The 16,012-nt window shown below is 35.3% G+C and overlaps 2 protein-coding genes across 3 annotated transcripts in view; one reads left to right on the forward strand and one right to left on the reverse strand.

Annotated features, from left to right (window-relative positions):
• LOC129803659 (protein phosphatase 1 regulatory subunit 12A) overlaps positions 1-16,012 on the reverse strand; it is an 83,719-nt gene that overhangs the window by 64,670 nt on the left and 3,037 nt on the right. Inside the window, exon 1 of one of the 2 annotated variants that reach the window (XM_055850378.1) lies at positions 12,322-13,391. The exons of the other annotated variant lie outside the window; for it this stretch is intronic. The gene's annotated coding sequence lies outside the window, so the exon portion shown is untranslated. Of the gene's footprint in view, positions 1-12,321; positions 13,392-16,012 lie in introns of those variants that run through there. 2 annotated transcript variants of the gene reach the window in all.
• On the forward strand, positions 3,231-8,181 carry LOC129803661 (chymotrypsin-2-like). The gene is made up of 3 exons (XM_055850380.1): positions 3,231-3,754; positions 6,960-7,151; positions 7,218-8,181. The coding sequence occupies exons 1-3, from the start codon at positions 3,236-3,238 to the stop codon at positions 7,308-7,310; spliced, it is 804 nt and encodes a 267-aa protein (XP_055706355.1). The 5' UTR covers positions 3,231-3,235; the 3' UTR covers positions 7,311-8,181.

Genomic DNA, 16,012 nt, shown 5'->3' on the forward strand with positions numbered 1-16,012 from the left:
TTACGTATTTCTTACCTCAAATTTCTGCAACAAATATTTTGTTGGTGAAAAGTGTTTTATTCTACCATTAAAACAGAAAAAAATATTTTGTAACGTAAATCCTTGTGAATTCCTATTGAAGACTTACGAAATGCTCGTGAATTGTATAACCCACAAATATCTTCGTAAAAGTTTGTAATTTTTTCACAAACATTGTTCAAAACATGATCATTTGACGAACATTTTTTGTACTTTTACAAACATTTGTTTGTAAATGTTCGTAAACACACAAAAAATGTTCGTGAAATTTTGTAATTTGTTCGTAAATTATCGTAAAATGATCGCCAGTCAAACAAGAATTTACGAAAAAATGACAAAATTTTACGAACTTTCTTTATGTCCTTACAAACATTTACGAACAAATGCTTGTAAAAGTACAAAAAATGCTTGTCAAGTGATCATGTTACGAACAATGTTTTTGAAAAATAACAAACTTTTACGAACTTGTTTGTGGGTTATACGATTCACGAGCATTTTGTAAGTCCCCAGTAGGAATTCACAAACATTTACGAACAGTTTTACAATTTTTTTTCTGTGTATTGGAAGAAGGATGAACTTTGAATTGTAGTATCTTACTTTCCTCCTAGGCTACCCAGCTTGCAATGAGTTCAGCAAGGAAAAATTCATGAGCAAGGTCCGGCACAATGCCGCATTCATCTGCCTCTATTCGTGGGGCTTGGTAATGACTCTTGCAACTGCTGCCCGGACTTTTGTCCCAGTTTCAGGAACTTTCAATGTTTGGGAACTGATGTCACAAATAGTAGCTGCATCTTACTTTATCGTGGCAATGGCAAAGATGATGGAAATCATCAAGAATCGCAACAACCTCGCGGCAATTCTCAAGCGATTCAAAGAACTTTGGCCACAGAAAGTCGACACGGAAATTGAGAAGAACATTGTAGAGACGTACATGATGAAAAATACTATTTGGATGACAAGATATGCTTATTTGTCCATCAGCTGTTTCCTAACCGTCAACTCAACCCCACTCTTTGTCATGCTAATCGAGTATCTTTCCGGAGGGGACGTTAAACTGATGGTACCATTCAGTGCATGGTATCCTTACGACGAATATGCCAAATTTGTCTATCCCTTCACGTACATCTATCTATTTTATGGGTCTCATGTTGGAAGTGCTTCTTCCATTTGCTTCGATGTTCTGTTCTGTATCCTCCTCTCTCACCTCAGTATGCACTACAAACTTTTAAGACAAGATCTCATATCTTCAGTAAAGGCCATTAGGAACACGGGATCGGGATCTTTAGTCGATCAATGTAGGAGTGAAATAACTCTCCAGAAATGTGTGGAGAAGCATCAATGTTTGATTGAAATTCGCAATAAAATGGATGATATTTTCACAAATATGATCTTCTTCAACTTCATCTGTAGCACCTTCAATATGTGCATTGTTGGCTTCTTCCTGATGGTCCAGGATGGCTTCGGGAAGATCAAATTTGTCATTATGTTCGCCACTCTAATGTCCCAGATTTTCCTACTTTGCTGGTATGGCCAGGAATTAGTGGACAATGTGAGTATTCGTTCAAAAATTTTACGCAGAAAAAAAATACTTCGTAAAACTGTTCGTAAATGTTTGTAAATTTCCACGATGGATATACATAATGTTTGTAAATTGTGTAATTCACTAAAAAGTTCGTAAAAAGTTGCTATATTTTTCAAACATTGTTCGTAGCATGATGACTTGACGAGAGTTTTTGTTTCCTTTTACATACATTTGTTCGTACACTTTTGTCTGTCTGGCAAAACTTTATGAAAAAGTGACAACATTTTACAAAGCATTTGTTCGTACATTTTTTGTTTGTCGGGCAAAACTTTACCAACAAATGACAAAATTTTACAAAAAATAGTTCGTACTTTTTTTTGCTTGATAAAACTTTACGAACAAATGACAAACTTTTACAAATATTTTTCGTATATTTTTGTTTGTCTGACAGAACTTTACGAACAAATCACAAAATATTACAAATATTTGTTCGTACACTTTTGTTTGTCTGGCGAAATTTTATAAAAAAGTGACATTTTACAAACATTTGTTCGTACGGTTTTGTTTGTCTGGCAAAACTTTGCGAACAAATGACAAAATATTACAAACATTTGTTCGTACACTTTTGTCTGTCTGGCAAAATTTTATGAAAAACTCTCATTTTACAAACATTTGTTCGTACATTTTTGTCTGTCTGATAAAACTTTATAACCAAATGACAAAAAGTGACAAAATTTTATAAATATTTGTTCGTATATTTTTGTTTGTCCGGCAAAACTTTACGAATAAATGACAAAATTTCACAAAGATTTCTTTGTACATTTTTGTCTGTCCGATAAAAATTTACAACCAAATGACAAAAAAGTGAAAAAAATTTACAAACATTTGTTCGTACATTTTTGTCTGCCTGACAAAACTTTAAGAATAAATGACAAAATATTACAAACATTTGTTCGTACATTTTTGTCTGTCTGGCAAACAAATCACAAAATTTCACAAGCGTTTTTCTGTTTGTTCATGAACATTTACAAAAAAATGTTTGTAAAAGAACAAAAAATGTTCGTCAAGTTATCATCTTACGAATAATGTTTGTGAAAATAGTACAAACGTTTACGAACTTTTTGGTGGATTATACGATTTACAAACATTTTGTTAATCGTCATTTAAAATTTACAAACAATTTTACATAAAATGCTATTTTCCGTGTAAATATTTCCTGACCTCTAACTACCCTTTGCAGAGTTTAAAAATCAGCGAAGCTGCCTACAATTCCGAGTGGTACGCCTCAACTCAGAAATTTCGAAAGATGATCGTCTACATGATGCACAATAGTCAGCAACCTCAGAAACTAATCGCCATGAAATTTTGGGAAGTGTCTCTCACAAGTTTCTCAAAGCTTTGCAGTGCATCATGGTCTTACTTTGCCCTCCTGAATACCATTCTTGGGGAGATTGTACGAGTTATTAAACCCGAAGGAGGTCTCTTAACATAAATTCCGCCCATTCAAAAAGTTGTCAAATAAATTGTTATAACGTCTTACACGTGGTTCAGTAGTAAATGTTGAATTTTTATAGCGTTGAAGAAATTCTTTCAATATCCCATAAATTATCCAAGAATTTTTTTAGGAATTTTTCCTCTTCTCATTTTCTAATATAAAAGTCCAACTCCTCTAAACTCTACTTTCAGTACTTTACCATGAAGTCAATTGTGATTTTATCCCTGGTTCTAGCTATTAAAGCTGAACAAATCTCTGAGGATTTAGCAAAGGGGATAGAAAACAGAGGAACAATGACGAGAGTTGTTCCAGGATCAATGGCAAAACCAGGCCAATTTCCTTACATGGTAGCACTGGTGCTTGACTACTATCGGATTGTTTGCTCAGGAGCGATTGTTGGCAAAAAATGGGTATTAACAGCAGCTCATTGTGTACCACGTCTACCACGTCTACCACGTCCACCATCAAATTATGCCCATCAAAGAGCATTTATTTTAGCAGGCACCAACGATGTTAAAAATGCAACAATACGCCACTTGATCGAAAAATTTATCACCCATGGTCGATATATTCCTGGGTTTCCTTTTCATTATGATATGGCCCTTGCAAAACTGAAAGAGCCTCTGCACTACAATCAATACGTTAGAAAAATTCGAATAAGTCCTAGAATTATAGGAGAAGGTACAAACGCTACATTAGCTGGTTTTGGACGCTACGATGTAAGTAAAATCATCCGAAACCGTTTTTAACTAATTCATAAATCATTCAAAACATCCCACAAAATCCTTTTGAGAGTATTAAAAATGATTTTCGGGTGAAAAATTACTTAGAGATTCATAACCGGTTTATTACCGGTTTAGACCCGTTTTGAATCGATTTACAAATCATACCACAGCACAAAAAACACCTCAGGAGCAATCTAATTCAATTTCAAATATAAATTAGTTATCGATTATGAAACGGTCCATTACCGGTTCAGAACCAATTGAAACCAGATCAGTTTTGTCGGAAGTTCCAAGACCTTTCCAACAAGACCAAAAATTATACCATTCGGATAAGGAATACGCCCTCTAGAGCCCTCTTTAACCTTTGATCTTGAAAAAAAACCGTTATTACGAATGATTAGAAATGTCCGCCTGGGTAAGCTCACTAAAACGTATTCGAAACTTCTTCGACTTACGGGGGGAGGGGTCAACCAAAGCTTCCCAGTGAGCCCGATCACAAGTAGATTTTGATTCTCCAATAGTGTCTTGGATGAAAGGTAAATGGAACTCTATTTGCACAAAAAGTCGTTGAAGTTCGAAGAATTCAAATTCAATTTCGAATTTTCATACTAAATTTTCGAACAAGTTGGGGAAAATTTATCAAATATCACACTAAAAAGCTCGCAAAAGAGTTACTCAGTGATTATGGAGTGATTAAATACTGGGGCAAGAACAGTAAACGTCGTTGTTCTGTTTTTTTCCTCACAACAATGTGAAGACCGTCGCATTTTGACACTTGAGAACGTCGAAATTCGAACAGGATGTATCTTCCGCCACCTTGCGAAAGTATTAAGAAATAAGAAAGTCTCTTTTTTGGATCTTCAAATAGATTTTCGAATTTTTCAAGATCTACTTCTGTACGGAAAGAGTCGCTGTCTCTAATGCCGGCTTCAGACTGGAGGTTTAGCCCAGTTCCCGTAGGTCTCAAAAATATAAATAACAAGCAATTTTATAGATTTTTTAAAATCTAATGAATAATTTGCCCTTATAATCCAATCCTACACACCAATTTTCTAAAAAAATCGTGCCTAATTAGGAATTAGAGGAGTTAAGCCATATGGCTAAGTCTTAGGTCTGAAGCCTGTATAACCATTTGGCCTCTAAACCTGGCGGCAGCCGGACGGATCAGATTGACAAACGGACAAACACCTTGACATTTATTAGAAATTGTCTGAAAAGCGAAGATTTGTTGAGAAAAGTGGTCTCCGGATGGTCGAGAGTGGAAATATTGAGGGGTCAAAAAACCTTGGGATTATTATATACTGATCTCTCCGTGGAGTTCGAGCAATAAAAGTAATTCCAACGTCACTGAAAGGACTTTCGGCAGCCTACTCTCCATACACTCACTTACTTTGATATTACGTTATTTTTACCTGAATGAAGTTAAACTTATATCGTGTGGAAATTTTTATTGTAATAATTACAGGGAGTTCCGCTTTCAAAGAATTTTTCGGGACCGAAAAAAAGCCTTTAAATTAATTCCAGTGACATAGTAAAATTGCATATCTGCAGGAAATATCTTTGGGATAAGTTATGGAAACGCCGTGATGTATGCAAGTTGTTTTCGGCGCTAATTTTTCAGTCTATTTTCAGCGCCAACGGTTTATAAGAAATGTATTTCAAATTTAGAAAAATATTTTCACACATTTAGAGACATTTCAAAATTTTTCTTATAAATAAGCACTTAATACTAGGCAATTCATTTCAAATTCTTTCAGTCCGTTTTCTCTCAAGCCGGAACTCCCTGAACCTTATTTTAACGTAAAAGTTATTCTGGGTTTCGAAAATAGAGGTACGGGTGCCTAAATAGTTACCATAACCATAATGATAAAAATAACTTCAAAAATTGAAAGGTGACGTCAAAAATTTTATGAAAATAAATTCAATAAAATTTTGCTATTCGGAATTTTCGAAATGCTAGAACTTGTGTCTTAAAAGGTATGCCTTAAATGAGGTTGACCGACTTTACCCTCCGGAGGTGATCTTGTCTCACTCAGCCACAGATCCGTCTCAGCATGCTGAGAAAAAACGGGGATGCGATTGACTTTTTTCCTCGTAACAGTTTTTAGGTGTAAAAATATATCAACATTTATTAATGTAAATTTTACACCTTTTTAAGTGTAAAATTAACATGAAAGGGGTAACTTTAACCCCTGATACACCCAAAAAAAACATAATATTTACGCCGATTTCGAATCAATACTGTAGGGTAAAATAAACATTTCCGAAATGTTATTTTAGTTTTTTCGGATTTCTCTCACTCAGTCAGTGCAGAGAGGAGTGGTCTGATATTTCAGCGTTGAAACGGGATACAGAAGACCCAAAATAAATACTTCTGGTTCATTCAGGAATATTGTCCATTTCTGGTTGAACCAGTCAACCTTAATGGCACAGCAATATTGTGAACTATGCCAAAACCTAGTTGCAAGAAAATTAAGTTCTGAACTGGAACTCCTTTATGAGGAGCCAGACATTATGGCCACTATCAGAACACGGAAAATAAGCTGGCTGAGACACATCCAGCGAATACCAGCTGAGAGGATGCCTAAGAAACTACAAAACAGTGAGCCTGAAGGGACAAGGATGAGGGGACGTCCCAGAATACGATAGAAAGAAGTAGTGGACAGTATCCTTAAGCACCTGGGGTTGCTGAGATGCTGGAAAGAGATGGCGGATAGTCGTCAGGACTGGAGTACGTTAGTACGAAAGGCCCGGTCCCTAAAAGGGAGGTTGCAGTCACCTAAGGGAGGTCAAAGATTCCAAGACCTTTCCAACGAACCCCAACATTATCAAAATCGGTTGAAAATACGCTTCCTAGAGCCATTTAAGTATTCGATCTCGAAGAAACGTTATTAGGAAGTGCAAAATGCAATTGGTCAAGGTCGTGTAGCAAGTTAAGCGGAGGCTGTGGCCTATAATAACTCAGTTGGTAGATTATTCGTCTAGTTGACGAAATGTTCCCAGTTCAACCCTGGATGGAAGCAGGAAGTCTTCATTTGACAATTTTCTGTCAATTGACTTATGTAGGGGGTTCCTCAAAGGCCTTAACTCGCTATCTCTAACCGTTGGAACATTCAAATTGCAAGGGATTACAAAAAAGAGGAATTTAACTCTCTCTTTGTATAATTCAACTAATAGTGATCACAATTATTTCTTGTAGAATCAGGGCAATAAAGGTAAGCTTCATTGGACCGATGTAAGAGTAATGAGTAATGAGGAATGCAGAAAAACTAATGCATTCCATGATGACGACCTAGAGATGTGTGCTGTTAATAACACTGTTGGGGGATGTAATGGAGATGCAGGAAGTCCCTTAGTTCGCAAAAAATTGATTGTAGGAGTGCTTTATTATGTAAGAAACTCAATTTTTGATTACTGACAAAGATTTCTTTTTGTTTAAATTTCCGTCTTTAATCAGGGAGCGGGACTTTGTGGTTCTGGAATTCCTGATGGCTATGTCAGAGTGTCATACCACTACGCCTGGATCCAGAGAATAATGAAGACATTTTGACATAGATTCCATTAAGTCAAATGAAACATATCGCTGCAAAACTTAAAGACCCCTTTTTTCTCAGCGAAACATAATCCAATGACCTTTGTAAAATCCTCAATTTGACCTATTTTGACCCGGATAAAAACAACTCCGAACCAAACTCAATCCATTTGGGGGAATCTATCAATGTGGGAGGCAGAAGAAATACTAGCGGAAATTCTCAAATTACCGCCATCTCGAATAAGAAACCAAAAAAAAGCCACTAAAGTGTAGTACGAAAATTCTTTGAAAGAGACGATAGAGAAGAGTAAGGAGAGATTTCTTAATGGAGAGCCACAAATCAATGGGATAGCTTCAATTTATAATGGCATGATAAAATCAACGCAGCGAGAAAGAAGCCGCAGCATCAGCATGTTGTCTTCAAGAATATTTCTTCAATATCAATTTGGCGTACTTAGAATGGGCAAAAATTAATTATAAACATTTTTAAAGTATCTCTCTGTGAGTAAAAAGAACTTTTTTCTCGTTGTTAGAACTCGACTTTATGTTTTGTCGAAAGAGGAATATTGAAAATGATTGCTTTTTGGGTATTACCTAATTATAGGTACAGATGGTTCATAACTGCTTAATTTAACAATTGCCTAGGCTAATTGTAAACTGAATCTATTCTTGAACTTTGGGATTTCCTCATTGCATTGTTTCAGATGGGCAAAGAGAAAAAAGGCCACGAAGAAGTACGTAGGGTAAAGTGATATAATTTGGACATAGTGTTATAACTTGGACAATTCGCCGGTACAAGTTGGGCATGGCCTTTTTTCTTGATAAATACAGTACAAAATTTGTTTTTAAGCACAAGAAACCAAATTATAAAACTAAAGCATTAAAAATATACAAATAAAAATGAAGTACTAAATTTATCAAGAAAAAAAGCCCTATCCAACTGGTACCATTGTCCAACTTGTACCACTTGACCCTACTTCTTTCGTCGTCTATTTCTTCTTTATTCTGCTAACCTTAAAACGATACACGTGAGGTAATGTCATTGCCATGTATTTGGATAGCACTTTTTGTTCAAGAACTGCTGACCGGTTAGCATGTTTTTGCTGATCTTTTTAGCAAATATATGCTGAAAACGCTGCTTTTTTTCAGCTAATGGTACAACTAAAATAACTATCGTACCAAAACAATTTTTATAGTTTTGGAAAAATATTAAAATTAACTACAATTTCTCTGAACATCCCAACTTCGAGAGGTTGCCGCAAGTGGCGCTTATAAGCAATCATCTACTTTGAGAAAAAGTTTTTTTTTGAGAAAGAGAACTGCAGAAATGGTCAAGATAGTCCAAGTAGTTTAGAAATAAAAATGAGTATTTGGTGCTACCCAGTGTTTGGTGGTGCCCCAGTTTCCCCTAAGCATATACTTCAGTCGAGATGAATTTTTACATTGAAAAAAGGTAATAGTTACATCGATATCCGTTAAGAATTTTTAACTCGGAGATAGAGTTCTTTTTAAATGGATCTTTTTAAAATTTGTTTATCAACAGTCTCATTCTTTTAAGAATGTTACAAGTCGACATTCACTTAATCTAACAGATATAGATTTATGGATACTATCGATTCGATAGTGTCGAAAAGTTATCATTCCAAACTTGGTAACAGATCGAAACGATTTTTTGCTCACATTGAAGTGGCATTCATTAGCATTGTTTTAGATGGTATTCCCATATAATTATGTTTAATAAAATCAGTGATAAATTAAACAAAAACGGAGAAAAGGCTACAAACCATAATTGACACGCATCTTCAAAATTCATATCTCACGTATTCACAAATAGGAAGAACGACTGGGAACACACTTGGAATGCTTGGAATCATCCAGAACATAATTTTATGATACAAGGAAACCAAAACTATTGCTGAAAAACCAGAATGTGGTAATGGCTCCGGCACACCTTTTAGATCGGGAAATTTTCATGAAGTCGAAATTCGAAACCCTTTCTTTCTCATATGTTTTGCATATGACTATCTCATTCTTTCTCGTACCAAATTTGATTGAGCTAAATTGAATTTGGAGTGATGTTTAATAGAAGAAGAAGAGTGCGAGAGAATGAGATAGACATATACAAAACATGTGAGAATGAAAGGGATGCGAATTTCGACTTTATGAAATTATCCTTATCTAAAGGATGTGCCGGAGCCATAAGAATCAAGGATTTCAAGACCAACAAATGGAGAAAAGGGTGCATGTGTACTTCAAGATGCATCCCTCTACTTCTACATGAGATGTGGCGAAAAAAATATCTATTTCATCCAGCCTGGTACAAAAAATCAAAAAGAGAAATGGTTTGATTCAGAGGTGTGCAAAAACCGTTTGAAACCGAACAAACGTCAAATGAAACTTGTACGTCAATGGTCAAACCGCTACCTGAACAAACTTATTTTGACGTTTTGATGCTTTCAAGTTAAATAGTTTCTATATGGGAAGCGTTTTTGTTTGTTTAAATTTTATCGTGGACAGGGGCCTGTCGACATTTCATTTTTCCATACGTTTTTGCATAGAGGCACTGAAGACTATTGGCAAGTTTTTTCCTAAAGAGAATTGACTTATCAGTCTGATATATTTCGAAATCGTGTATTAAAAGCTATTTAAAAATACATATTTCATAATGTTCGCCGAAATAATACAAGAACTACGAGCAAATTTGTTTAAGTCGCGGTGCAATATCTGCAAACTTTTTAAAAGGAAACGTGAAAAGTAGCTTCACTTTTTATTAGGCTTTATGGGCCCCTGATCGTGGACAACCTTTAGAAGATTGAATAGCCAACCTCAGTAGGGGTTATAAACCTGAGGCTAACGAACAATGAATCTGGTCCTTCTAGAGAGGGTTGTACTAAGGGCCAACAACCCCTCCCCGTAAAAGCAAGATTGTTATGAAAATTCGCAAGGAGCCTCCGATAGGACGGACTTTTCGACAGCGACCTATGCTACGTTTCTGGAGCGTGCTGATGAAGAGTCGCTAGGACTGGAGTCCTGGCGGCCCGGTCCCCTTAAAGGGGCATTGCAAACACCTAAGTAAGTAACTTGAAGCATAAATCTTAGCCTTAACGTTCATCATCTCGATCCTCGTATTAATCAATTAAGATACTTCTTTAAATGGAAAAGTCATTGCCTATAACAGCAAATGTCGTAATTTCCTTGTTGCGCACAGAACGCCATCTAGCAGAAATTTGTTGAAGTAATGTTTGGTTATTTTCTCGAGTAAGTTGCGAAAACAGTGTAAAATTCTATCTATTAACCTAAGATAATATTGCTTTTTTTTACAATAGGTTTATTAAATAGAAACAAACGGATTTAAGCAGATTTATGCAGAACAGTATTGAAATTTTATTAAGTATGGTAAAGACAAAAATGATTTATTTGATAAGGATCCATTAGCCGGAGCCACTAGAACTAATTTTACTTCAATTTCAGTGGATTAGAAAATTAGTTTCAATTATTTACAAAGTAATTCTTATTCTGTTCGTCCTAGAATTTGCATGACAACAAAAGTTAAAATTACTGTTGTTTTTTTTTTTTTTACTTTTCAGATAAGTTGAAAAATTTAACTTTTTTAAATTATATTTTTATTTTTTGTATTTTGATTTTGAGGTCCTCATATTTGATTGTCTCGCATTTTCAAGAAATACTCTTAAATAATTTTTTTTTTGTCAAATGAAAACCATCTCGGCTGAAGTATATTTTTGAAGTGAAAACCACAGGGGGAAACTGGGGCACCATTAAGCACTGCCTTTAAATGCGGCAGCCTTTGAATATTTCAATTTTTCTTTTATTTCCAAGGCAAAAACCCTATTCTCTAAACCACCCTTGTGATCATGCAGTTTTTAAACAAATATCACTAAAGCTTGCGATTTCTTGCACAAATACCGCAAGATAATGTGATTTCTGCACTGAAATCGGCATACAATTTACATAAAAAATATTTTGTTTTTAGAAATAATAAATTGGGCTTTGGAGTTATTGAGGAAGATCCCATTCATCAATATCAATATCGTTTTAGCTAAAAAAAAATCTGCAATATTTAGAGGACAAACAATTAGAGATAGTGGAGGAGTCTCTTCAAGGGACCCCACATAAATCTTAATTTGAAGTATATTTTTTTCTAAACAAAAATCGAGCACTTTCCTAAGCCCTTAACCTCGGTCGTATATCTTTTACCGTACCTCCGCCGACAGTGGAAGAAATTAGAGGAAAAAATTTTCAAAGTGTTGAAATTAAGAAAGAATAAGACTGATTATTCTCTCAGCACATCAAACAGGTTTTCGTATAGTTAAGAGTGTTAGCAAGTAGAATTGCCTTTCGATCTTGAAATAAACTTAAGTTTCTTAACTTTACTTCCCGCAAAATCGATCATTTTCTACACGCAATTCTAATAATTCAGATGATGACTATCAAGTGCACACTATTCAAGAGAAATTAGAGTGAAAAAGGAGATCAAACATTACTCTTTAAATCCATTTTCTAAAATAAAAAAGATTCCAAGAAAAAGCAATCACGGACTTGGCTGGTTCATGCAGGGTATATTACACAATATTTTAATAAGTTTATATATTTTCTTGCATGCTTCCTCAGCCATGGTCACGTATTTATTCTACTTTAGGAGGCAAAAGTTTAAATTATTAATTTACCACGATTTTCTCTCTCAGACTCCCTGAGAAAAATACACTTTCGCGGAACTCGCGACGTTTTACGATCTTGCACAAGTTATTAATTCTTTTCTTTTTTTAAATTCATTTGAAAAGTTTCTTCTAACACAGGAAATCGACAGTTTTATAAATATTTTCTATATTCAACGCGTGCGAAATGAAAAAAAAAGAATAATATTGTGAGGCAGTTTTTGTTCACAAAAAGAAACAATGGCTCTTTTGGAAGCCACTGAAGATGTGATCAGTTGACAGGGGAAGAATTGAAAAATCAATTTGATCAATTTTGGGGCTATAGGATTCAAAAAAATAAATAAATAAATATTTACCTGTGTCCTACATAAGACAGGTAGACTCAGCATCAATAGACGAGGTGTTGGATGCAAAAAAGAAACCGTCCTGAGGAATGCGTCGAATTAATCCGGGGCTTGGAGTGTGTAGGCACCACAATCTTCTGCTCTTGTTTCCTCTGCCTCTCCCAATGTTGGTAAATTAATCCTCCAACTTGATTTTTTTTCCCCTCCAACACTTTATTCCACAAAACGATCACGATCACTCACTTTTTTTTTGCTTATTCCAAAAATAAAAAAACGATCACTCTTTGTATTGAGAATTTTCCATACAAACTTCACACCTCCACGATCACTTGAAGATCGCGATCGTATTCACCTTGTCTTTGGCTCTTTGCCCAGTCCCTAATTCTTTTTTCTTTTTATTATTATTTATATTTATTTAACTTACACTCTACTAGATCACCCAGAGAGATCCCGAAGAGTTCACTTTCATGATTTGTTTTTCGTCACATGAATAAATTTCCTGTGATCTTGAGGTCGGCGACCGATCAATAAACTATCAATAGAGTCTGTGGGAGATCAAACAACTAAAATACCTTTACACAAATATTATTTCAAATCACACTAAAATAGCCTGATCTCCAATGATTCGCTCAAAAATTGCAACGATCGCGTCTCGATCACTTTTTCTTGAGGAGAATGTACTCCGCGCACATTTAGATAGTCATATTTCATGAGACACTGCACATGCATTATTCAGCACATTGGTTCATATAAATATCGTCAAGTTGCGTCGCGATCACCTATTTGGTCAGTCGATCGAACGGAAATCTCCTAGTTGGAAAAATTCACGATCAATGTCAATTGTAGGGAATATTTCGTGAAAGAAAACCTCCACAGTACGACGCCATTTTACTTGTTTGCTGATGGAATGCTGCTGATATCCCGCGGATCACCTTCTCTTCTCACCCAAACACTCACGATCACCTCCTGGAACAACAAACAGCAACTCCCGCTCGCAGCCGTTGCTCATTGCCAACTGCTGTTGGCTTCGTTGGGCTACTCGCGCGTTGCCTCTCCAAGACCGCACGTAAAAAACCAGTTTTCCACTGGAAAAATTAGTGATAGGCCTAAATCAGCTTATTGTAGGTGAGATTCTTAATGTTAGCCAATTCAAAAGACTTGTAAATTCGAAACGAAATAGATTTAGGGGAAATGCTCATAATTTTGTCCAGTTTCTTATTTTGGACACTTTGAGGATAACATTGGACACTAAAAATAAATTGATTAAAATGATGGATTTTTATTCCAATATTTGATGAATAATGAATTCTATCTAAATATTTATTCTTTTTGGAAGATTTTAACACTAAATACGTTAAAATTTGAATATGATTTGAGTTGAAATTGCTTTGTTGAAAATTCAGTGTGAGCAATTGCTTACGAGAAATATGACAGAATTTCGTGGCTTACTTCAGTCTTATTTAGCTGTGATGAAGTACTAACTATGTTTCTTCGCTTTTTTTGAGTGATATTATTGAATATTCATTGAATATTGTGTTGATTCACGTTAGTGGTGATTTGTACATTTGACCTGAAGTGAGATTTGCCTTGTGAATTATATTTTTCGTGTGAAAAATGGGAAATTTTTTAAGACATTCACCAGTGAGGTGATGATTCTTATTTTGGACAGGTGTTTTTCTCACGAAATTTCGTGAAGTTTTAGCTTTTGTGATGACTAGGTTGGACAAATGCCTGGAGAAACAAAGGAGCATCATCTCTACGAAAGGGATGTAGCGAGAAATGCCTTGAAAGGCTCCCGGAAAGACCAGGGAATGCGCGAATCCGCACGTACTTGGAGTATCGAAGTCAACTCACTTTAATGAATGATATGGAAAGTTTCCGGGCTTCTGTGACATTCTACGTTTCCCTTACATGAACAGGAAGAGGACTTGGTAAGATTGGTTCATCAAATGAAGAACAATGGGCATCCTATTAAGGCGGATTAGCTGTCCAAATTTACAGTCAAGTTGGACAAATTAATAAACAAGTTGTCCAAAATAAGAGCCAAGGTTACCTCTACTTATCAATTCATTTTTAAACGTATTAAAACTAATTTTAATAAAAATAAGACGATAAATAGCTTGCTAAGTTTCTAAACAACCCTTTTGAAAAGAGAGTAACAAGAAATGTCAATTAGTATAGAAAATATCGCACTTCAAACTTGGAACTTCGATGCTTATAAGCAGACTGTCCAAAATTATGAGCACTTCCCCTAAAGCGTTCCAAGCTTTGCGAAGTGCTCGAACTCGTGACTTAGAACACTAAGAAAAACCTAAAAAGTTAAAACAACTCTATCGCCGAGTCGAATTAACTCGAAGAATATCGATGTAATTGTTACTCTTTTTCGTTGTAAATATTAGTAAATAGAGTTGAAAAAAGTCTTCGTGCGAGTTGAACTAATTCGTCGGATATCGATGTAATTTTTGTTTTTTCGATGTAAAAATTTATCTCGACTGAAGTATATGCTTAAGTTTTTCGTTTTAAGAATATACTTCAGTCAAGAAGATTTTCGTGTGACAAAGTTCATAAGGAACATCAATCAGAAATATCGTCGGTTGCGTCTACCTCTGTTGTATCTGCATTTCTTTTGTGTCAACATTTCACGCAAGAAGGGACGTCTGTATTGTAGTTGCTCCGAATACAGATACAAAACAAATGCAGATACGACAGAAGTAGCCGCAACCGACGATATGCCTAACAGTGTTTCATGAAGACATGTGGTTGCAACATACGTGATAATTCGCTTGGAACATAGAAAACTTGTGGTCAAGAAAATATTAATAAAGAAAATGATAAAATAAAATAAAAAAACATAAAATTGCAAATATTCATTTTGGGATTTGAAAGAGTTATTTTAACTCTAAAAAAGATTTTTTTTAACTCTTGAAACGACGTCGGTTGCGTCTACCTCTGTCGTATCTGCATTTGTTTTGTATCTGCATTTTGTGCAAGCTACAATACAGACGTCCCCTCTTGCGTGAAATGCTGACACAAAAGAAATGCAGATACGACAGAGGTAGACGCAACCGACGACGAGTTATTTTAACTCTTAAAACGAGTTATTTTCATTCTTAGAAAGAGTTATTCACACTCTTTTGTCATGTAAATTTTAGGAAAAAAAGTTAAAACAACTCTTCCGAATATTACATCTAAATAGAAGCAAAATCAACTCTAAAATATAGTTAAACGAAAATCACAACGAAAAAGAGTTAATTTAACATCGATTCGAATAGGTTTTACTAGCATATTTTTCTGAGTGAAGCTATCTCTCAATTTCGCATCATTTACCGTTTACCGATTTTCAACCGATTTGAACCGCTTTATAAATCACTCAAATCATTTCTCAAAATATCTTAAGATTAATATAATTGAATTTCGGATAAAAAATAGTTATCGATCATGAATCGTTTCATTATCGGTTCAGAAAGGATCTCAGTGGCGCAATAGGCAATACTGTTGGGTCTTGGCCGGATGAGATCTCTAACTCGACCCTCACAGTTGTGAGTTCGAGTCCCGTCCGGTGCAAGCAACTGAATGTCTAGATAAAGGCATTTTCACTGTGATACAACGTACTAAAATGAACCCCCTCTGCCCAAAGCACACTCTTCCAACACGTGATATACGACTTTGCAGCATGATTACATTGTAAAATATATCTCGAAAC

Source organism: Phlebotomus papatasi, chromosome 2, assembly GCF_024763615.1.
Source record: "Phlebotomus papatasi isolate M1 chromosome 2, Ppap_2.1, whole genome shotgun sequence".
Taxonomy (NCBI): Eukaryota; Metazoa; Arthropoda; class Insecta; order Diptera; family Psychodidae; genus Phlebotomus; species Phlebotomus papatasi.

Bases quoted from the DNA above. Each gene is read 5' to 3' on its own strand.
- LOC129803661 (XM_055850380.1), top strand. From the start codon at position 3,236: ATGAAGTCAATTGTGATTTTATCCCTGGTTCTAGCTATTAAAGCTGAA. The intron at 3,755-6,959 runs GTAAGTAAAATC...TATTTCTTGTAG, and splicing joins CTGGTTTTGGACGCTACGAT to AATCAGGGCAATAAAGGTAA. The intron at 7,152-7,217 runs GTAAGAAACTCA...GTCTTTAATCAG, and splicing joins TTGTAGGAGTGCTTTATTAT to GGAGCGGGACTTTGTGGTTC.